The 24,000-nt window shown below is 39.6% G+C and overlaps 1 protein-coding gene across 1 annotated transcript in view; it reads right to left on the reverse strand.

The window, feature by feature from the left end:
* The window catches only part of LOC137968075 (uncharacterized), a 73,406-nt gene that overhangs the window by 40,722 nt on the left and 8,684 nt on the right, over positions 1-24,000 (reverse strand). Inside the window, exons 3-7 of the mRNA XM_068814700.1 lie at positions 10,342-10,438; positions 6,912-6,966; positions 5,185-5,387; positions 3,347-3,476; positions 2,283-2,435 (exon numbers count right to left, since the gene is read on the reverse strand). Coding sequence (XP_068670801.1) covers positions 2,283-2,435; positions 3,347-3,476; positions 5,185-5,387; positions 6,912-6,966; positions 10,342-10,431 — 631 coding nt within the window. The 5' untranslated portion in view covers positions 10,432-10,438. The remainder of the gene's footprint in view (positions 1-2,282; positions 2,436-3,346; positions 3,477-5,184; positions 5,388-6,911; positions 6,967-10,341; positions 10,439-24,000) is intronic.

Genomic DNA, 24,000 nt, shown 5'->3' on the forward strand with positions numbered 1-24,000 from the left:
CGATTCAAAATGGTGAATCTCGCACGTAGTACAGGGCTCGCTTATACAATCACGACTTTTATTTCTGGTTTGAGTTCGCTTTTTCAATGTTGATACATTGAAAAAGAAGAACAATCTTTTGAAAACGAAACCGGTCGGCTCGTAAACAATTCCAAACCGCATTGATTTTGACGCGATTTCAAAGTCGGGAAACCATGTCAATGTGAAACCACGTTCGTGTAAATGCTGCCAAAGAAACGATAGCCAACTCGCGGCTTCGGCGCTCGAAATCTCTCTCGCTCCGCGATAACAAAACCGCCAGCTACTCAGGCTAAAGAAACGACGACCATTATGCCGACAAAAACGTTACTCCATAACTATATTAGGTATTTTGCGATAATTCCAGTTTGTTCGTGTGTTACATTATGGGCAAAGTATCCTATAACAAGATTTGTACAAACGGTTTTGACGCGAAGAAAGAAGATTATCAAAACACTCTTGATTGCTCATGTTGTCGTCAAAACCCCAGATTTCGTCTTTTCACGTTGTTGTTTCGTCGAGTACGGGAACGCAATGTACAAAAAGATTTTGTACTGAGGTTTTGACGGCAACATGAGGATACACATAGGAATTTTTCATTCTTTATTCCTACTCTGAGACCGCTCGTAACTATTTACGTTTAGGATACTTCGCCCACATTGGGCGACGTGAGCGAGATGGAATTATCGCGAAAGACGTACGATACGATATTTTGAGGTGACGTTTTCGCGTACGTTGTCCCTATTGTTGTTTAAAACTGACAAAGAAATGTACTAAGATGTAAAATGCACGTGTGGAGCGTGCAGAAGTCGCACGAGACGTTTCTGAGCCAAGGAGAACAACCAGAAGTGAGCTGTTTTCCTTTTTAAAGTGGCTTGATACTACTACATTTATATTGCTAAGAATCTCTTCACTATTAGAGAAGATCAGTCTAAAATTCTAGGAGAGACTTGGCTAGCATGCGAAATATTCAATTCTCTTCGAGGTTCAAAAACGTCTCCTTTTTTAAGCTCCCTGTTGCTTTGAATCATTCATTAAGGAGTTTAAGAAACGACCACGGCTACGGCTACGGGAACGCCAAAAAGCAGTAATATTATTGGTTAAAAGAACCAAAATGATCGTGCTGCACGTGAGGCACGCTTTTTTGAACATTTCTCTCCCGTACTCGTCAAAACTACTACGAGAAATGACCAAATTTAAGGTTTTGACGACAACGTGGACAAACTACAGTGAATCTTTCAATCTCACTCTTTACTTCAAATCCGTCCTTACCAATCCAGTTATAGGACACTTCGCCCATATTATATAATACAAACAAGATGGAATAATCATGAAATACTTGGAATAGCTCAAACTTATATTTTGAAGGGCCGCTTTTGTCGCCGTAGCCGTTGTGGTATCTTAAACTCCCTTTTAGCGTTGTCGATGCTGAAGCTCCCTATAGGCTCGTAAATGACGTAAAATACAGCTTTCTCGTCTCCCAGAGGCCAGATTCTCTCTATTACTCCCGAAAACAACGATATCTGGTAGTGTCGGAGTAGCCTGCAAGCAGGCTCTTCCGTTGAAATGGTGCGCGGTCGAAATATGGGGGATTGGTTTTTTAAAAGAAATTCAATGCTTTGTTTATAGTGAATTGCACTTAGCTTTCAAGCCAGTTCACAGGCAACCCACTTTTAATAATCTTAAAGAAACAATTCAAACTTAACAGAGATATGATTAAGAACCGCAACTGGCAGGAGGAACCTGGCCCGGGTTGCTAGAAGCCTGGTTAGCGCTAACCGTTCGTTAAGAGGCATAAAAACCTGTTAGGTTTCCATGCTATTTAACACCGGTTAGCGATAACCATGCTTCGAGCAACCCGGGCCAGTTGGCTGTTCACAAAGCGAGGTAGAGTTGAATCCAAAACAACCGGAAACAAATCCAAACCAGAGGTTAGAACGGGACTTGAACCCAGGCCAACCGCATGCAAATCCAACGCCCTAACCACTGCACCACGCGGCCTTCCTTTGGTTACCACTTTAGAAACTAGTAACCAAGCCCCTACATTTCGACAGCACGTCATTTTCAACGCAAGAGCCTGCTTGCAGGCTAGTGTCGGAGGTACGCGAATTTTCGCTAGTAGCCATTCCATTTTTATAACAGTGTTAGTCTCTACTGACACAACAATCGAGGCCTCTGCGAACAAGGATCGTTAAGATATGGTTAAGAGCTGAGAGATCAGTTGCTGAACAGATTAATGGTAGGAAGGAATCTGTTGAACATACCATGAGGATAATCCCAGGATAAAGTGGAAGAAATCCGAGGGCTTCTGAACATAACCTCGGTGGCTGTAAAGTTCATCCGAACATTAAATACTGGGCATGGCAACGTCTCATTGAAAAACATCAGGTGTATATCTTTTTCTCTCTTACAGGTGCCTATAAAAAACAAATACAGTAATTAAGGCAGGAGCCCATGAGTAAGAGCCTCCGTATGCACTACATCCTTGAGTCAACCTTTGCGCTTATTTTTCTGTTTTTAGAACCAACCCTTCTGGAGGAGACTACATTTACATCAATTTGTACACTTTTTTTTTTTGCTATTTTTGTCTTCTTTTGACATTAACTTTATTCTGATTGGCCCTTCTAAACAGTGCGTACAGAGGCGAAGAACTTGTGGCTTTCTAAAAATAGAAAGTTACGCGCAAAGGTTCACTCATAGAGTTTGTATGGGAGAGGCAAACTCCTACTCATGTCGAATTTAGGGTACTCTAAAAAACCCTTTTAAAAGACGGTAATGAGACATTGTTGCCAATGGTGTCCCAATAGACGAGCAAAAGAGTAAGAAGCTAAAGAGAGATCTTTTGTTTTCGTCCACCAACATGGCGGGCGGGGATGACGTAACGTAAGAAAATGACGTCACGGGGTCCAAGTTGTTGTCTCAAAACGGCGGCCCCATTCAACAGGGTTTTGCAAGCTAATCCTCCGGAAATCAAACGTTATTCGTTTGAAAATATGTTTTTTTGTTTCAGTTGGAAAACGTGGCCAATAATCTCGTGATTGAGTGGGCTCATTACAAGTTTACGTTGAACCAGAGATGGCGGAATTCACCAAGCTGTGAGCCCTGTAGCTCAGGGGCAGAACATCCGAACTGGTAAGAGGAAATCCTATTACAAGCATTCTTTGGAATGATAAAACACAAACACCAAATAAGACTCAAATTTCGTTTGCTTTGCAAGTTAATTTCGCAACACAACCATTTCTTCATTCATTAACTGGGGTTAACATTTCATCACCATCTTCACTACAATAGCGAGAATATTCTATAAAGGATTCTACAAAATACTTACTGTTCGTTAGGTAGAGAGGACTTGGAACAGAAAAGTTCGAAGTACCTCTGCTGGAAACAACAGCCAAGCGAAACGTAAAATTTGTCTTTGTGATGAACACTTGAGGAATCGTGAAGGTCGTGTCTCCCGTCTACAATTGGGGAAAAAATACAAAAGATTACCGAGAGTGCGTTTCATGTTCTTGCCAATAACTCGGTCAGCGGTCTATCTAAGTAACTCATGTTACTACAATTCGAACCATGGCGCAGAAAATAGATCAGAGAACGCACATTAAACCACAGGCAGCCCAAGCTCGGTAGACAATTTATAGCCTTTGTATGGGAAAATTAACTTTGAGCTTATAAATGTTAAATTAAGCTGCAAATGTAGAAATAAACTTCACTTGCTTCTACGTACAGTTGTCCTCAACTTTTCTGTCCAATCGGAGCGCAAGCTGTGTTGGTTTTAGACGGGTTTGTTGCTTACCAATTTTTTACGATGTCGTTGGTTGTCATTTCAAGAAAGGCTGGTGACTCGCAGCGAGCTCGTCCCACAAATTGTTCTTGCATCACAAAGCTACGGACGGAATCTCCATAAAAACACCACAGCCTTAAGGCCAGATAAATTTCGTATCACATCAACTCCACTCCGTGATCGCACCGCGAGTTTTGACGGATAAATTCCAAATAATGCTCGGCTTTTTATAATCGCCTCATGCGCTGGCCTCTTTGTGTGGCTACGGCCGTTATAGCTTGATGGCGATCATATTACATTCTGCACTCACATTGTCCAAGTGTTTCAAATTAGCCAATGAGAGTGTAGAGTGTCTGCGTGGCTGTGATTGGAAGACTGAGACAATGCAGTCATGTCGGGAGACCCAGGGAAATAAAAAAATTTGCGGTTGACAAACTACGGTCTGCCACCTCGGTAAGGCTCAGTTTGTTATCAACGGTCGAAGCCGAGGCCAGTTTTGTGATAAAGCGGCTTCTTCGAAATATTAGGGACTTTACGATCTACGACGGAGACGTCGACGAAAACGTTACCTCAAAACATAACTTTGCACTATCGTAAGTTTCTCGCGGTTAGGCCATCTCGTTCGCGTAGTAAAATGTGGGCGAAGTATCCTAAAAATAAATTGATGCTAGCGGTTGATCTGGAAAATAGCCACACAGGAAGGAAGCTACTTACAATGGCAATAAGGTTACTATTTTTAATTGAGAATTTTTTCACATAATTATCTTCTTAAGCCTTTTGTCGGGGTTTCCATACAAATCCTTTTAACTTTGTAGGCCATACTCACACTGAGCTTGGGGTGCCTGTGCCTTTTGAGATGCATGTTGCGCCAAGACCTTATGAAATGTGTTGGTTTACCGTGTTTATCCCAGTTGTTATTTTGTTTTATTTTTTGGGCCTACGTATCTTAAGAACGGAGAGGTTTTATATTAACAATTGACCATAAAATGGCTGTAAAGTAGCTGGAGTGTGGCCGCCTTGATGAGCTCTAAACTGGAGCCTGCGCTATGGTCACGTGATACCGGTCACATTGGCATACATGGAGGGGGGACGTACCTACGGTCGTACGGTGACCAAACCAAATAATTTTCTGGCACTGATGGGTTACCATATTTCTTTACCCATGGTGCTCCGCGCGCGCGTCTAAGCCCCTCTAAAAGAACAGTTTTTTCAAAACAACTGAATGGTGATCTCGTAATGGCTTCTAGTGCCCAAAACGTTTGCGCTCTTTCGAGAAACGGGCCCCTGAAACAGGTTTCATTCATATACACGAGCTCACAATGGTTCTTATAATTTCACGAATCTGTTTTTATTGAGCTGACTTTGCAACTGAATTTTTGACTTACCTGGTGATATTTGTGGATAAATGGCAGAATTATAGCTGGATCCGAGATGTTCAGATGTCGCGTGACCTCCAGTACGTAAACAATTGGCGAGGCATTGTATCTGGTTTTTCTGTAGTCATCCCATCGCAGTGTGAACGTAAAGTAGGTGGAGGATAGAAGAAGAGGAGCATCCGGTGTTGGGAGTGATGCACTTTTCCTGCTCTCTAAAGCAAGAAATTATTCGGCTTAAGTATAATTGCTAAGATGATTACCTAGAAATTGTAACTGAGCGGAGTAGACTGCAGGTTACTCTGAATTCACTTGTTTAAGTTGGTACGAAGTTAAATTACCACCGACTTTATTGCACCCATTTTGAAATCACAGTTTATGGACAATGTCAATATTTACTTAATTGTTTAGTACCGTTATAAGTTCACTCAGTTTTGATGGACTAGAAAAAGGAGTTTTACAAAAAAATGTGCGATTCATGGACCAATTGCACGGTTGAGAGCCAATCAGATTGCAAGGATCAAATGTGGTTCAAAAGTAGGTGTAATTATAAGGATTAGTGAGGGATTTGCTGTTATCACCTAAGGAGACAAATCAGTCTCGAAATGGCCTCCGAGCAATGCTTGTACTCTAGCTTTGACAAGGAATTTCATGCTTATCTTGGCAGGAATTTGCTTTTGTCACTCATTGAGAGTTAGAAAGGGTCCTGTATAGCACAGAAAAAAAAACTATGCAGATACATATTAAGCAAATTCACGAGATGGCATTTTTGCTTACCGCAATTCAACGACTTGAAGGAAATACAATTTTTCGGACGAGCAGGGAGGGTGGAAAACTCTTGTCTTTCCCCTCCCCATCGAATTTATGAAAGTCCAAGACCAAGAAATCTAGAGGCAATTATTAATAAGATAAAAACTAGCAATAAAATTCTACGAGTTTCCATCTCGCTGAGATCATTTTCAAGTTTAAAAAAAAAATAAAACTGCATATAAGAAGTAACATCACACGTGAGAATATGAGAAGCGATAAAAATGTGGAAATATGTACGAAGCGTTACAAAAGGTAAGTGATAAAAACTAAAAAAGGCTAGATAACAATAGGACAAAAAGCTTTACAAAAGAATATATGAAATACTCCGAGCTATAAAAATAACTTTGCACGGATGGAGTCAGACTGCGTGTTCAAAGTTGGCTTTAGTTCTTTTATAAAAATCATCTCATTAATTAAGCAGTCAAATTTGCTCTGGTACTTCCGTAAGATCCTGAATCTACGAGATATGTCCCTTGGGTCCCTTGGGTTCAAGATCTTACGGAAGTGCCAGAGCAAATTTGACTGCTTAATTTATGAGATGATTTTATAAAAGAACTAAAGCCAACTTTGAACACGCAGTCTGACTCCATCCGTGCAAAGTTATTTTTATAGCTCGGAGTATTTCATATATTCTTTTGTGAAGCTTTTTGTCCTATTGTTATCTAGCCTTTTTTAGTTTTTATCACTTACCTTTTGTAACGCTTAGTACATATTTCCACATTTTTATTGCTTTTCATATTCTCACGTGTGATTTTACTTCTTATATGCAAAGTTTTATTCATTTTTTTAAACTTGAAAATGATCTCAGCGAGATTGAAACGTCGTTGAATTTTATCGCTAGTTTTTATCTTCAAATGTGTTTCGAAGAAACTACTTATTAGGAATTATTAATAAAGTTGCACAATGCAAACCTCTGATGCAATACCAACCTGTAGACGCATTTAACTGTTGGCAAGTTGTATTACATAGCTCAATGTCAGAGATCTAGGATGGAAAAATTATTTATGATCAATTTACGGAAAATGTCAACGAAGATTTTTTTGTGATCCCGCGTTCCTTAAGTTTCATTCAAACATGCATACATAATAAACTGACCACTTCCCAAAGGGGCTTTTTAATGAAGCTCAATCAACGAAACGAGATAACACAACAACAATAACAACAAGTGTTAAGGATCCCAACAGGCAGGCGTCAGAGTAGTTGAACCACCGACTACCTGGATCAAATTCAACGAGTGGCGGCGGAATGAGTCTTGAGCCCGGGATCCCCAGATCTCAAGGCAAGCCCCCAAATCACTGGGACGCACTCCTTACCCAGGGACCCTTGTAGCTTAATGTGCAGAGAGCATCCGAGCGGTGTTATGGAGGTCGTAAGTTCGAACCCTGGGGTCACTTCAATAAAAAACGTTACAGGTGTAGTTTCTACTTGTGCAAATTACGCGAGTAAAGTCCAACTTGTCAATTCATGAATTCCATAAAAGATTTTTCTACCCCTGACTGGAATTCACCGTACGTGTAGCCGTGGTCCCGATACAACTGTAACGTACAACTGTAGCTTTACAATTGTAATTTAACTTGAATACACTTGTAGACTACAATTGCACGAGGTTTATTTGTTCAAGCTGTTGGCCAAAGTAAGTACGTCGATTTTCAATGCCAAACAACCGTCTTTCCTCAAAATTTCTAGGCTGCCGAATAACTCGGTGTCTCAATGGTTCCTCTAGGTCTTCCTCGCTCGACGAGAACATATCAAAATTTCAAAATACGCTTGCTACAAGTCGTGCGTTAAGCTTAAAGAAACTTACGACTTGTAGTTTGCACTTGTAATTAACAAGGTAGGCGTTTGTAAAAATACAAGTCGGACTCCTGTAAAACTTTTATTGAATTGTACACGCACCAAATTCTACAGGTGTAACGCTAAACCTGTAATTACAAGTCGGAGTCTTGTAACATCGACTTGTAGAAATGTTTCTAGAACTAATTTTCCTGCGAACATGTAAAAACAAGGGTTCAACTTGTACACTACAAGTGTAACTTTTCTTATTGAATTGACCCCTGCTTGGGGACTCTGACTTTCAGTTGTCTTTCACCTGTAGAACAAATTAACCGATCATCTTACACCGGCCTGAACCATCTTTACAAGGAAAGGTTACGTTTATACAAACGTTGGCCGTGTAGCACTTATATTTTAAACAGAGTTAACTGAATAGAGTGTAATGTGAAGTGCTAGATTTCAATCCCATATGAACCATGTGAGCGTTAGCCCTACAGATGGAAATGGACCCACACAAGGACAGAGAAAAACTCTGACCAGGGTGGGAATTGAATCATCTTTAGCCGCATATCGTACTACGTCGAACCAAAGCCCTTGTCTTATACAACTTTGTCAGAGGTTATGTATGAGATTATGAAGAGGAAGGACTCCATCCGTTCAATCACTTCAAAAAGCTCTCTATAAAATCAAATTGTTTTCAAACTTAACTTAGGGCGGCGCTTTCCTTTTGTCAGATCTGGCCGGCCAGACCCGTCAGTTTGCAAGGAAATGCAACGATTTTTGAAGGAACACTTTCATGATAATCCCTCATATTCTTCTGGAGGAGTATATATCATCCTCGAAGTGTGTTAATTTGAAAGCGTTGTAGAGTTAGTCCTTCCAAATGCCCGGTCTGGCCGATCAGTTTTGTCCAATGGAAAGCGTCCTTAGATTTAGATTAAACTGCGACGTCACGAACATAACTGGAAGGCAACAATGATAATTGTTTTCTTAACGAAGATGATCGCAGTTATGAGACGACTCCTTAAGGAGCCCGCAAAGAGGAAACATTGTTTCGAAAGCATTGTTTCCTGAAATGTTGTTTTCTCGGCGCACAAACAAGGAAACATTTTCTGAGGAAGCAAAATGTTTCTGAACAAATACAGAAACAACATTTTTGCTTTACGGGAAGCAAAATTTGGCTTCCTCAACAAATGTTTTCTGTGGCAGCAAACGGGAGAATATTTGCTTCCGCAACATTACTTCCTCGTTTGCGGGCGCCTTTAAGCAGACTGAAGCCTAAAAAAAACCTAGACTTGAATGGGACTCAGAGGTTGAGCAGAGATTGGGTTTGAGTTCTAAGGGAGAACTGTTTTTTTTTTTTTTTCGTAGAAAAATCGTTTCAATTACACAGTTTGAATCACATCCTCCATCACACAGGGTTCGTATTCGCCTTCAAGTTCACAGCTCACTTCTTCTATAAAACCTAATTTCTAAGGAACATGCAGCACTCCTCCCAGCAGTAGTCTACAGTGTGCCCTGGTTTCGATACCCCATTGGCGTCAAATGTGGTTCTGTGCTCTGCTCCGAGAGGTTTTTCCATCGCCTCAAAAAGCAACTTAAGATTTAATATGAATTGGTTTGATTTCTGTACAGCGGTGTTCCCAATTAGTTCCCCAACCGGCTAAATACAATTGACACTTAAAATAAAGTTCATTAGAGTACTTTCATAAACATTCCTTAAGTGCGGTTTATAAAAGCCCTCCGAATCCCCTATGGATGCAACCTCTGTTTCCTTGATATTGTTTAGCTTTACACAGCACATAACTACCTCAAACAGAAAACTAGAAAACAGGAACAATGCGGGAAAATAAATAGTTTACCTCAGAATGGGCCTTAGTCGCCCAGCAGCCATACCGAAACTCGTTCCCAAACATTTCAACTCGAGCAAAATTTTAGTTTCTAAAGAAACTGTGGTAATGCGTCGGTGGGAGATTGAAACAAAAATTGATTATATTCGACCTTTATCAACTCGTTTGATAAACTCAATTTTTATTTCAACTCGAGGCTCGAGGTCTATACAATAGATTTCGTTTCTCGAGCCTTGAGTTGAAATGTTTGGGAACGAGTTTCGGTACGCACACACAAAGTTTTCCATCATGGGCGGCCGTGTGATTAAGGCCTAGAATTCATTAATTAATCCTTCACTGACTGGGATTATATGAATAATTGAACTGTAAAATGGAACGCTTTATATGAAATCAATGGCAATTTGAAGTTATTTGGCTAGTTTGTTGCTTAATATGGTCTTCAATTGTGCACTTAAATAATTATTAGACGATACAATGAATATGCAACTTCAATATCATAAACAATCTTAACAACATGTTCGGAATCACGACATCTGGACAATATATGTTTTATCAGACGCTACTTTTTGTAAATTCTTTAGTTCGCCTCTTTTGTTTGCTTTAAGGCTATTTGCTTTATCTTTAAACTTTTACTTCCAATTTAAAACAATCATCACGAAGCAACGTCAAATTAACTGAACATTAAAATTCATAGAGGCTTGTGTATATCTCAGCGAACAAAATGGCTTCAGCTTACCTTTGAGTAGCAGCTATCTAGACAGTGGTTAGAAGCACACACAGTAACAACCATAAACAACAAAGTTCCGTAAATGACAGTCGTTTTCATGCTGTTCCTATCAAACAACAGATAACAAAAAAGCGAAGGAATGTTGTTACAATAGATTTCATAGACCAAGAGGCAAGACGTGATGAAAAGTAATAACTTGGCAAGTATTTGAGTTCAAGTGCGAGTAATAACACTGAAAAACTGGTAGGTACGCTTTAAAACCACCACAGCTTAACAAGTGTTTTCGGTCAGCGAACAAATCTAGAAGAAATACTTACTTACCCGAGTTTATCATATTCAGCGGAAATGAGGTTGGATAGTTAAACTTTCTTCCTCATGAATGACTCAGCGTCCATACCACACAATTGTCAAAAATAGATATTTAATTTGAATGGGTATGTCGATTGACGCGATCCCATGGTTAACCAAGCGAGAAAATTGCAAATGAAGTGCGAATCTTTCCCTCCTATCTCTTATTGAACACTCATTGGGTTATAAGTTTACGTGAAAAACCCTGATGACGAAAGTCATTGCCTTTCGAAATATTGGCTTCATAATCTCTTGCTTCATATAATATACAGTAGAACCCCGCTATCTCGAACAGCCAAGGAAAACACAAAAAAAGTTCGAGATAGCGGGGGTTCGAGATAACCGATCAATGTCAAACTACAAAAAAATAACTGTAATTATTAAACGAGGTGATGATCCATTGATACGACTTTTATTTGTGAAAACATCCAACAATCTTAAGAGCTTCTGCCTGAGAGACCAGGGCAGACTTGGAAATGAAGGTCGGCCGATTTCGCTTAAAATTGGTACACAAAGTTCTTATGTCGGCTTATGTAATCTGCCAAAGTTTCAGCTTCAACGACTTTTTTTTAGCCGAGTTTTGGATATCAGCCCCTCAGGAGTCCCCAGAGGCTGATTCTCAGTACAATTTTGGCCACTTTTAAATCTCTCTTTTAGCAACATGAAATTAATTTCAGGCAAAAACAAAACCATCTTTGTAAAGCCCTATCCTTAGGCTTTTACGGGTGAGAATATTAGCTCATGGACATTTTTCGCTAGCCTGTGGCTGTTATCACAACTTGGTCACATTTGAAGCATATGGGAAGCAACCGGAAATGGCCTGTTTTTCAGACCAAATATTTTACATGCCCATGTTTTATATCTTGAGGTCTTAGTATCTCTGCAAAGTTCAGGCCTTAGCTTAGTAATATCAAGAAAAAAATACTAAGGTTGAGGCTTTTTACGAAGAAAAAAACTTACGAGAAGATGGCTAACCAGGCCACTCGCGGTTAAAGTTTCAACAAAGCGTGTCTGCAAAAATCAGCCATTTAATTTCGATTATCTTCTTTCCTTCCAAGTTATGGTAAAAAGAGACCCTGAAGTTGATTGCCACCGAAAAGACTTGCCGTTAATAAGAAATTTTTAGGTGATTGTTTTAGGACCGATCAGATAGTGGTCCGACAGCGGTTATAAATTTCTTGTAAGAAGTCTTGAAAATTACGGACAATAGAGCCGCTGCGAAAACTCTTTATTTACCTAATAACACATCTCTTGCCGGTAAATCACAATGCAAAATTGCATCTTTTTCGTCCAAACTGCAATGTTAAGTTTATCTCCTTTGTTCAACTCGTTCAACGTATCACGTCTGTGGCCCGTAGTAATGAAGCGCTAATTAAATCAGTAGTTCCATTCAGTAGTACTATAACCCACCTGTTTGGGCTTTAATATTTTCTGAAGAAAAAAATAACTTATCGGTCTCTTTAAATGCAACCACAACATCTGTCGTGACAGTACTTGAGAATCGTTTTGAACCTTTAAGAAATTTCGAATATAATTAAAGCTAATCGTCTAACACAAATTGCAGTCACTCTTCCAGTCTATTTGCAAAGTGTCTGGATAAATTCACTTACAAAAAACGCTTACCTGGCTTCACTTTTACAGACATGCCCCTTTCCTACAATCCCTTAAAAGTGAGGTAACATTAGAAATTTTAGCCCCAGCGATAAATTGGTCGCAAGTGCGTCGTTGCGAGTTAGATATACACAGGCAGGAGCTCATCAAGAGGAGCCTCTATCTCCTTTAATTCCTTGAGTCAACCCTTTTCCGAGTAAATTTATTTTTAGGAACCGGTTTTTCCCGCGAAAAGTATCATAATTCCCTTGACGCTGAGATAACTCTGTTTTGATTGGCTTTTACAACAGTGAGCGTGCTGAATCTCCCAAGGGAGGTGTTCTATAAATAAATCTACTCGGGAAAGGGTTGACTCCGAGGCCAAGTATAGGAGATAGAGGCTCCCCTTAATGAGCTCCTGACACAGGTCGATTAATACCGTACGTGACGAGGTCATTGTAGTTTGCTGGCTATGACTGACTTGGAATTCAGTTGTTTTCTCGTGCAGATTCGTCTCCCAACCTCGTCCCCAGGGCCTTCTCCTCTGCGATTTTCAAAATGGCGGCTCGTCTGGAGAAGATCGCAGAGGAGAAGGCCCTGGGGACGAGGTTGATTCGTCTCCTTGATGTTGCAGAGAATGATTATGATAGAACTTGTATGAGAACCTCAATGGAATGATTTGTTTACTGCATATTTATTCATACCCAGTGCCCCAGTGTAAATGGCTCACGTATGTTGTAAATGATTGATAAGGACGTCCAACGCGGTCCGTTTTCGCCGCCAATCCGCTAAATTGCTAGAAGATTACTCACGGGCACTCTTTCCCTTTCTCTATAAGTATTTTCCTTTTGTTGCTTTCTCAAGAAAGTGGACACCTTGCCGGCTGCTTTGTTTGTTTGCGAGAAAAGAAACTATCTGCGATCTATTAATTAAACTAATTTTAATTAAATTAATTAATTAATTAATAGATCGCAGATAGTTTCTTTTCTCGCAAACAAACAAAGCAGCCGGCAAGGTGTCCACTTTCTTTTAAAAGTGCTGGCCATTTATTTCTTCCCCGATGCATTTTGTTGATTATAAGGACAGATTAAAGTCCACATTACATTCGGATTCTACACAGAAAGGAACTGGCATAGCGCGTTAGCGGGCTAGACTCTGGATCGGGCGGTCCTGGTTACTAGGGCGTTGACATGTCGTCTTGGGAAGGCAATTTTCTTTAACAGTGCCTCTGTCCACCTAGATGTATGAATGGGCACCAGTGATTATTATCCTGTCCAGGAAAGAAGAGCAGTAACCAATTTAAGCTCCAGCAGGTACGAGCGGGCACTAACCCTTGTGACGACTTACCTTATCACCTACAGCATGCATAATGGCCCTGCAGGGCGATTACCGCCTAGGTTGCTTCTTATTACCGAAACCAGAGTTAAGGGTCAGCAATTCAGTGTGAGTCCATAAAGACTTACTTTTTCATGTGATCTACAGCTACGGGTGCCATAAAAAAACCCTAAGTCCTTAAGGGCTCCAAGAAAGCTGAAATATTTTATTTCCCAAGTTGTCAAAACAGTAGTCTTTGCCGGAAAGATAACCCACTCCACCCCTGTCCTATCTTTCAAAAGAAAGTGGACACCTTGCCGGCTGCTTTGTTTGCTTGCGAGAAAAGAAACTATCTGCGATCTATTAATTAATTAATTAATTTAATTAAAATTAGTTTAATTAATAGATCGCAGATAGTTTCTTTTCTCGCAAACAAACAAAGCAGCCGGCAAGGTGTCCACTTTCTTGAGAAAGCAACAAAAGGAAAATACTGATAGAGAAAGGGAAAGAGTGCCCGTGAGTAATCTTCTAGCAATTTAGCGGATTGGCGGCGAAAACGGACCGTGTTGGACGTCCTTATCAATCATTTACAACATACGTGAGCCATTTACACTGGGGCACTGGGTATGAATAAATATTCAGTAAACAAATCATTCCATTGAGGTTCTCATACAAGTTCTATCATAATCATTCTCTGCAATATCAAGGAGACGAATCAACCTCGTTGAGGAGAAGGCCCTGGGGACGAGGTTGGGAGACGAATCTGCACGAGAAAACAACTGAATTCCAAGTCAGTCATAGCCAGCAAACTACAATGACCTCGTCACGTACGGTATTAATCGACCTGTGTATATCTAACTCGCAACGACGCACTTGCGACCAATTTATCGCTGGGGCTAAAATTTCTAATGTTACCGCACTTTTAAGGGATTGTAGGAAAGGGGCATGTCTGTAAAAGTGAAGCCAGGTAAGCGTTTTTTGTAAGTGAATTTATCCAGACACTTTGCAAATAGACTGGAAGAGTGACTGCAATTTGTGTTAGACGATTAGCTTTAATTATATTCGAAATTTCTTAAAGGTTCAAAACGATTCTCAAGTACTGTCACGACAGATGTTGTGGTTGCATTTAAAGAGACCGATAAGTTATTTTTTTCTTCAGAAAATATTAAAGCCCAAACAGGTGGGTTATAGTACTACTGAATGGAACTACTGATTTAATTAGCGCTTCATTACTACGGGCCACAGACGTGATACGTTGAACGAGTAAGAGATGTGTTGTTAGGTAAATAAAGAGTTTTCGCAGCGGCTCTATTGTCCGTAATTTTAAAGACTTCTTCCAAGAAATTTATAACCGCTGTCGGACCACTATCTGATCGGTCCTAAAACAATCACCTAAAAATTTCTTATTAACGGCAAGTCTTTTCGGTGACAGTTAACTTCAGGGTCTCTTTTAACCATAACTTGGAAGGAAAAAAAATAATCGCAATTAAATGGCTGATTTTTGCAGACACGCTTTGTTGAAACGTTAACTGCGAGTGGCCTGGTTAGCCATCTTCTCGTAAGTTTTTTTCTTAGTAAAAGCCTCAACCTTAGTATTTTTTTCTTGATATTACTAAACTAAGGCCTGAACTTTGCAGAGATACTAAGACCTCAAGATATAAAACATGGGTATGGAAAATATTTGGTCTGAAAAACAGGCCATTTCCGGTTGCTTCCCATATGCTTCAAATATGACCAAGTTGTGATAACAGCCACAGGCTAGCGAAAAACGTCCATGAGCTAATATTCTCACCCGTAAAAGCCTAAGGATAGGGCTTTACAAAGATGGTTTTGTTTTTGCCTGAAATTAATTTCATGTTGCAAAAAGAGAGACTTAAAAGTGGCCAAAATTGCACTGAAAATCAGCCTCTTGGGACCCCTGAGGGGCTGATATCCAGAACTCGGCTAAAAAAAAAAGTCGTTGAAGCTAAAACTTTGGCATATTACATAAGTCGACATAAGTACTTTGTGTACCAATTTTAAGCGAAATCGGCCGACCTTCATTTCCAAGTCTGCCCCGGTCTCTCAGGCAAAAGCTCTTAAACTGAAAGAGTGCATTATGGCATGATTGTTCGTTTTGCCATAGTTAATAGAGGGGACTGGTTTTGAAGCTCGGCAAATGTCAAACGAGCAAACAAAGATGCCAAGATTTAGTTTGGAAAGTCCACGACCGTGCACAATCTCAGTTTTGTTTTGCGCTCATACACTATGTATGATTACGTTACCAACACGTTTCTATTGGTTAGTTCTTCAGTACGGAGTAAACAACTATTGTGTCCTGTGCACGGTCAAGGCCAAAACAGAACAAAAACATACAACAAAGAAATTTGTCGGGTTTCATAACCATTCCCCTCTATTATCTAATGTTTTGCGTACATATTTACGCCGTAACAACAAGGAACTCAGTCTATTCTTGGTGGTGATCAAACAGTTAGTCACATCATTTCTTCGAGCCGATAAAAACAATTCATGTGCGGTCATAGTGAAAGGCAAACCCGTCACCTTTGGTGATGAAGACAGGATGCACTTGTCCTTTGCATCCTTCATCTCAGGGGGAAGAAACCGTAGAATTCATTGAAGTGTTACAAAAATTTATTTTATTAAAACATAGACTAGAATAAGCATACTTAGCATAGATTAATACAACACAACCCTTGATTTGCATGCTGTAACAAAAGTGTCATGTATAACCAGGTGTGTTCGGACTTTTCTGATCTTTATTGATCAATATCGCTATTAGAGTTCGAGATAACTGGGTAAATTTCGGTCACGGGAAGCCAAAACTTGTTCGAGATGGCGGGTAGTTCGAGTTAAATGAGTTCGAGATAACCGAGTAAAAATGCTTGAAATTTTATTGGCAAATCCAAGGGAAATGGTTTTATGTTCGAGATAACAGGAAGTTCGAGATAGCGAAGTTCTACTGTGTTTCTTCACCGTTACTTTTAACCGACTGGGCAGCCTGTGCTGTGTCCTTGGCATGCACTGGTACTGATAAATACCGGGTACCAGTTACACCAAGAATCCACTCTTGGTTACAATTATTTCGTAACTACCGAAACACAAAAATGAAACGTATCCTAAATTTTTACCTTTACATACCATAAAAAAAACTGCGATTTTCTTAGACAAATCTCATTTTTGACTACCAGGACTGGCTTCATTCTCGTTTCCAGAGTCTGCTTTTCTTTTGGTGAGCGCCAAGAACACGTACTCTGGCCACAGCTAATGCAGGACGTCGGACTCTGACCACAGCCAAGAATATGCGTAGTCGCGGTGATAACCGTTGACGACCGTTACTGTTTCAAATTTCTAAACTGAATGCGCAGAAGAGCCGGAAGTCCGTGATTCCGCGCAAACGTCCTGCATTGGCTTTAGCCAGAATCCGTGTTCTTGGTGCTCACCAAAAGAAAAGTGGACTCTGGGGACCAGATTGAACTTGCTACTGATCACTTATCTGTAAAGGCGGAATTTGTCGTTTCCGCGCAAGAAAAAAACAAATCTTGAAAAGGATATTGCCACACGTGAAAATAAACTCAAAGTGGAGAGATTTTGTGTAACGTTGTATATGAAGAAGAAGCGATTTGGAAAAACACAGCTGTCAAAAATGGTTTGGTTGAAAAGACGGGGCGCGGGGTGCCGATGTCTGGGGAAAACACGGGGTGCCGGGTCCTATGGAAAACACAGGGTGCCGGGGTCTATGGTTTCTGTTTTCCACGGACCCCCGGCACCCCGCGCCTCGGCTTTTCCACCAAACCATAAAAAATTGCGACAAAATATATCTTAAAAACATTTGAAGATATTGAAGGTTTTAAAAAATTGCTGAAAACGGCGACGTTTCGACGTTTGCTAAACTTTATTATCAAGTCGAAAAGTATTTGTCGGGTTACAGTTTAAAAATACTAGGGGTATCCATCCAATGGTCCCATTCAATTTAAAGGAGCTGGCAAATTTAGGTCTTTGCTCGAATTGCTCGAATTGCTCGCAAAAATTACACGGGTGCTCGCTTGCTTGTGCTCGCAAAATTTTTGAAAGCGCTTGCATGCTCGGATTCTCGTTAAAATGTGCTCGATTGCTAGAAATTTCAGTTCTTTTTGACCTTCAGAGCTAGTACTAGAGCTTGTCAGTTAATCTGTACTGCTGTAATTGTTTAGATTCTAGAAGCCTCCAAATAAATAAAGCTTCATTGCGTTGAATCTTTTTCAGTCAATCAGCGGGAAACCAGTTTGCCGATCATTGCAACCAAAGCCCAAAATGCTTGTGAGACTGAATGTCACGTTATTTACATTTCATAGGAACTATATAACCAAAAAACCATACCTTCCATTTTAGCGACGATTTAGACAGAGATGGAAAACTTTTGATCGTAGGCTTTGGATCTAGTAGATCACCTTGAGAGATTTGAAAGCTCTTGAAGTACACCCACTGACTCACGTGAAGCTACGTGACGTAATTTGGCATCAAGCAGAGGACAATTGGCTGTAAGCTGCTGGGATTGGTTGAACCGCCCTAACTTTGCACCTATTGTCCTGTTTTGGAGGTGACAGCTCTGATTAGCTATTACTTGGTACAAATTCCGGCTAGCGGAATATTTACGAACTACTCGAAGTGCTCGCTGCTCGCCATCTGTGTTTTTTCTTAAGTGCTCGCTATTCGCCATCTGTATTTTCTCAAGTGCTCGCTGCTCGCAAGAAAAAATTTACAACTGCTCGTGTTCGCAAAAAATAAACACACTGCTTGCATGCTTGCACAATGGGTGATTAAAAATATTTAACGTAAGAAAAAAAGAAAAGAAAAAAGTAAGCGAAAAGTTTAGCATTTATGGAGTCCGTCCGTCTAAAGCCTAATTTAAATATCCTGACGGACTCCATAAGTGCTAAACTCTTTGTTTCAAATATTTTCTTTTTCTTTTCTTTTTTTTACGTTACACCTATTTTATCACAGATTATTCTTATTAGTATTTTTAGACTGTAACTTACAAACACTTTTTGATTTGATAGTGAATTTTAGCCAACGTCGAAACGTCGTCGTTTTTTTGTAATATTACAACGTTTTTTAAGAAATGTTTTGTCGCAATAGTTAAACTTTGTGAGAAATGTGTTTTTCAATGAGCCAACGGAGTCTTGCATCGTGTAAGTTGTGTTTACGGACATGTAAGTAAAATTTTATTACAAATATTGAGAAAAATAAGTATAAATGATAAATTTTAAGCACGAAAAACCTATTCTTTCTGACATATCATGAACACTCACGTACAATAACCAGTTAATTGTACTGCTCTAAGATGCTTATACTCTATTGTCAGCTAAACTAACAAGCTTTCAGACCCCCGAGCGCAAATGATTACATAGTCCTTCTTCCCACGTGAAAACTTTTGGTTTCAAATGACAATTCTTCTTTGATTATTCTTGTAATATCAAGAACCAGATTACGCGTGAGGCATCAACAAGATTAGTGTAATATGGACGGAACTCAATATAACTGAAGTTTGGATGAAAACATGAACGAATAATGATCTGATGGAAATAACAGCTGCGCCGGTGCTTTGCATTAAAATTCACGTAGTATGTGTTAGATTAACTCTGTGAGCAGATACAACAGTCGGCAGTGCGACTTTTTAAAACACATCTCCTGACATCTGCAGGTCTGCAGAAAAAACTATTTCGCTGTTATAGCCCAAAATGAGTGGATGAGACGACTCTATCATTTCTACTTCGTCGTCAGTAAAAACTGCGGTTCATCAGTTTATCGCGTTTGCCGGCATGACAAGGCAAATTGAGTTGACGATTCCAAATGAAATCCTGAATGCGTTCATCTTTAGGATGAACCAAGAGCCATAATGAGTCCCATTATGCCGGGCTCTAGGATGAACATGGAAACAGATAACGCTGCGTTCACACTTAAGACTTGACTCATTTACAGACCTTTCACCACAGAATGAAACTTTCAAAATAGGAAATATTGGTTGTGTTTTCACTAGGACAATTTTAATTAGATAAAGCCGGAAAAGTCCGGAAATACAGTGAAAACACCTCGTCTTGGTTTTAGCTAGTTAAAAATGCAAGCTGTTTTCACCAGCAAAAACAAGGGATTTTCTCGCCTTTACGAGCGGAAATTCACGCAGAGTTATACTACCTCGCGAGATGGTATAACTTGTCCTGATAAACACCGCAGCCAATCGGGCCGCGCGTCTTGACAGAAACCTGCCAATTGCGATGGAGCTTTCCCGGGCAATTATCGCCCGTTTCAGCCAGAATGTTTTACCCTCTCCGATGAGGAGAGAAAGTGAGAAATTTCGAGGTGTTTTGTAATTGTTTAGCTTACCTTTAGTGTCACAAGTATATAAAGTGAACTGTTTTGAATATAACGGTCAAGCAAGGGTGTCTCTTCGGCCGATTGTGTCGAAGTCAGACGTTTTCTGTTTGTACTCAATACGTTGCAGGTGTACACATAATTTCATAAAATCGAGAAATTTCTGAATGTCGTTGTGACGTTAACACATTGGCGTCTGAAAACATGGGTCAGTACGCAGCTATTACAAGAAAATACGCCCTCATACAACTGACATGAGCATGACATTTAACAAATTTCCTGTTCACCAGTACTGATCGATAAAGCTAAAAATTGCCATAGGTTTACAAAATCCATCGACACAGTTAGCAGTTTGCTGGTAGCTGATCGTTTAAGATGATTCCTTTGTTTTGCACCACGCATGTAATACTTCGCATAACATTCCGACTTCGAACATGGCGGCGTTTCTCGCCGGCCATCGGAAGAGAGACAACAAAGGCTGATTTTGCTGTTAAAAAGCTTTTAAGCGCAATCATGATAATTCTTCTCGGTTGGGAAGTTGTTGTTTTGGAACTCGCTCCAGTCCTTTCGCTGTAAATGATCATTAGGAATTAATCTTTTTATTTACTCGTAATAGGTACATATTTTAAAGAGAAAAAAAGTTGGATAGTAGAAGTTATAGTACTGTATTTAGATATAAATGACGTGCTGAACTGAATTGGGAGCCAGAAACTGAGTGCAAGGTGATGACTGTAGCGATCCAATTTTCTTACAATACTTTGCAAGATTGAGCAATTTGAAATCACTTTACTCAAAGATTATAGACCGGACAAACAACTAGGCTCAAGTTTTCAGTAATAGTCAGTAGCTTTTGCTATATAACAACAACTTTTCCGGTTGATCAAGGTCTCGAGTAATCTGGCAAAAAAAAAACACTTAGGGCGCATTCTTTTGGGACTATTCCAGTTATTCTTATTCCAGTTTACGAATAACAGAATACACGGAAAACCAATTCCCAAAAGAACGAATCCGCCGAATTGGTCCCAAAAGAACACGATTACCGTCTATTCTGAGTATTCCTGTTCCGGAAGAGTCCCAAAAGAATGTACTCTTAGAAAAAAGGGCATGCAGCGCGAAAACAAACACTGTGACCCCATCTTTTTATTGCATTTTTTTATGTTTTGTGTATGAATATCAATTGTGCCAAGTTTGACAAAAATCTGGATAGTTCGTCATTTTCAAGGGAATTACCTTAGGTGACTGAACACAGTTTTCAAGCACACATAATTCCATTTCTGCCATATTTACGCAAAATTTTCCGTGGAAGCTCAAACTTGGTCACTGATAAGTACCACCACGAAGGTTTATATTTTTCACAGTTTAAGTGCTCTGCAGGCTGTTACCATGGTAACGATGCTAGTTCAAAACACCCTTCAGCATTTGCGTACTAAAAATAATTGCAATAAAGAAAGTTTATCAGCTGTTATCATAGAATTTCAACAGAAAACGGGTTTTTCATAATTAGCTGATAGACGTTTTTAGCTTTCCCAAATATTTGTCCGTTAAATTTCTGACTTTCTTTGATAGACGACTATTAGAAGTCGGAACTATTTAAATTCTAAATTTCTGCAAAATCTAATGACGGGTTTGCGAGAAATTTGGTAAAACAGTCAACAGCTGTTGGTCTCAATTTTTTTTGGAGCGAATGCGCATGCGCAGCATTTTGCTAGGTTTTCCTTCTAAAGAACTACGACGTTGAAGTAATGGAAGTAAATCCAGGATTTTCACGAGAAGGAGAAAAAAAAAGTTTGGCACAATTGTTTTCTTTCAAAATCCGTCCGGCCTTTAATGAATGGCGTTGGCCGCGGAGAAACTGTGTTCAGCCACGTTACGTTTGATCAATCTGATTTAAACAAACATTGCGATGACTGCGTCAACTTAAGTAAACAACAAGACACAATTGAATGATCTCGTATCTATACGAATGACCTTACATCCTTTCCAAAATAGACATCCCCTCTGACGACTTTGAACCACTTGAAAGGTTTTACTAGAGGTTCTCTTTTGTTTCATGCAGAAGGACGGTAAAGAAACAATATCAAGGCGCATGAAAAACAAGCCCTGAAAAACAAGGATCGAAGACCAGCCGGAGGACAAAGGCTCAACGGAAGAAATAACATCAAACAGTAAATTGCAAAGAGCATGGTTCTTATTTTCCATCTTAGTCATAACTTTTAATATTGAGCTAGAATTCACCGTTTCGATAAGTTTAGTCTTAAGCAGTATAGCAGGACAATTGTCCAATAAATCCTTTGTTTCATGGCCGAGCTCGTCTCGTAGTATAACTCGGTGGCAGAGGACCCAAATTAGAAATCGTCAGGTCGTAGTTTCGACCACTGCAATTCAGAATAGAGCACTCGGGTTTTTCCGAGTACTCCCGAGTCCCGATTCATGATTGTAGTTGCTCTCCTTTTGTTAGCAATGGGGAGTTTTTCAGTCCCTTCATGCACGAGTGCATTAAGCAAATCAAGGCGTTATTGCGCTTTTAAATTAAATGCATTGCGAACCTCCAATCAACTCAAAAAATTAACTTCACTGCCGCTGCCGCCCAATGACATGTGCCGCGACAGTTTGTGGGCCATTAAAAACAAAGTGGATCGAAATTAGCCTTGCGACCATTTACGCATTGCTGCCCGGTTGACTTAACAGATCTTTTTGTTATAAGTGCAACTGTCGTATGAATAAGAAAATGAGAGGTTTTCATTTTTCAGCGATCAGACATGCAGATGGCTTTAAAAAGTCAGACTTAAACTAGAGATACATGTACTGCCAGTGATTTCAAAGCTTACTGCAGAGGATAATTAAAAATTACCCTCTCTTTCCCTCTCTCCCTCCAAGTGTCTCTCCTTCGCTCCATTTCGCTGTCGACATAATCCAAATCAGTGGCTTTTCATGTAGTGCTTGATTAAAGGGAAAGGCACGGTCTTTTTTTTTATTTTTTTGGAGTTGTAGAGCCTTTTAATAAACAAGTGAAGCAAAATAGCCGTGAATGGTTCAAGTCGAATAGGATCAGACACAGTTGGCCTTATACTGGAATATTTATTTCTGAGATATTTTGGCTGGACTCTGTACTGAATTGCGCCACTCAATTAACTCGAGTGGACTTTTAAATCCCGATCTCTGATTAGACAATCCCTTTGCGGATTAAAAACACACTTTCGGTATTCTAATTACAGAATGGACCTACATTAATAAAACGCACTTTATTCTTCCCTGCCGCATTCGAAAACAAATATGACAAAAAAATGACTACCGGTACTTTCGAAAATTGTGACAGTAATAAGTGCGTAAATTTAACATTGCTTTTTTCCTCAGGCGACTTTCTGTACTAGAAATCTAAATTTATTTTAGATTCAATCTATATTATAAGAACTAGGAAACTGTGAAAATTATAGCCAAAGTCTCGTAGTTGTCTTACATGAGTTAGTGCACGAATCGGTACTGCTTGATCGGTTATGTTTCAAGAGATTTTCATGGACTTACCTTCAAAGGTAAGCTGTGAAATGAAATATCAGTGATCTTATATTCTCATCGTCCTGTTTCGTGCTATTTATTCCTTTTATATATTTGCCCAGGCGATGAAATTGACTTTTTGTTATCCATGGAGATCTTTCAACTCGAATTTCAATAATTTTCTCCAAACACATCATTTGCATTTCTAGAGGTATACCATTAAATTTGATTTTACAATATTGAATTTGGCATCAGTTTTCAGAGTAATTTGTTGGTTAGCGCAGTTAGTCAATATTTCCTTAAATTTATTTTCTTAATTCCCAAGACTTGGAGTTATCAAGCATACATCAAGGTAATTCCCTTAAAAATGACATACCATGTACTGAGATTTTTGTCAAACTTGACACAATGATAGCCCTTTTCACGGTTAGTTTTTCTCGTTTGCATTACAATGTAATCTAACGTGGATACGAGGTAATTTCGGGTAAAAACTACAAAATAGCCCGAAATTGCCTCACATACATGCTAGATTGTATTGTAATGCAAGTGAGAAAAACTAACCGTGGAAAGGGCTAT

Source organism: Montipora foliosa, chromosome 8 (genome assembly GCF_036669935.1).
Source record: "Montipora foliosa isolate CH-2021 chromosome 8, ASM3666993v2, whole genome shotgun sequence".
Classification (NCBI taxonomy): domain Eukaryota; kingdom Metazoa; phylum Cnidaria; class Anthozoa; order Scleractinia; family Acroporidae; genus Montipora; species Montipora foliosa.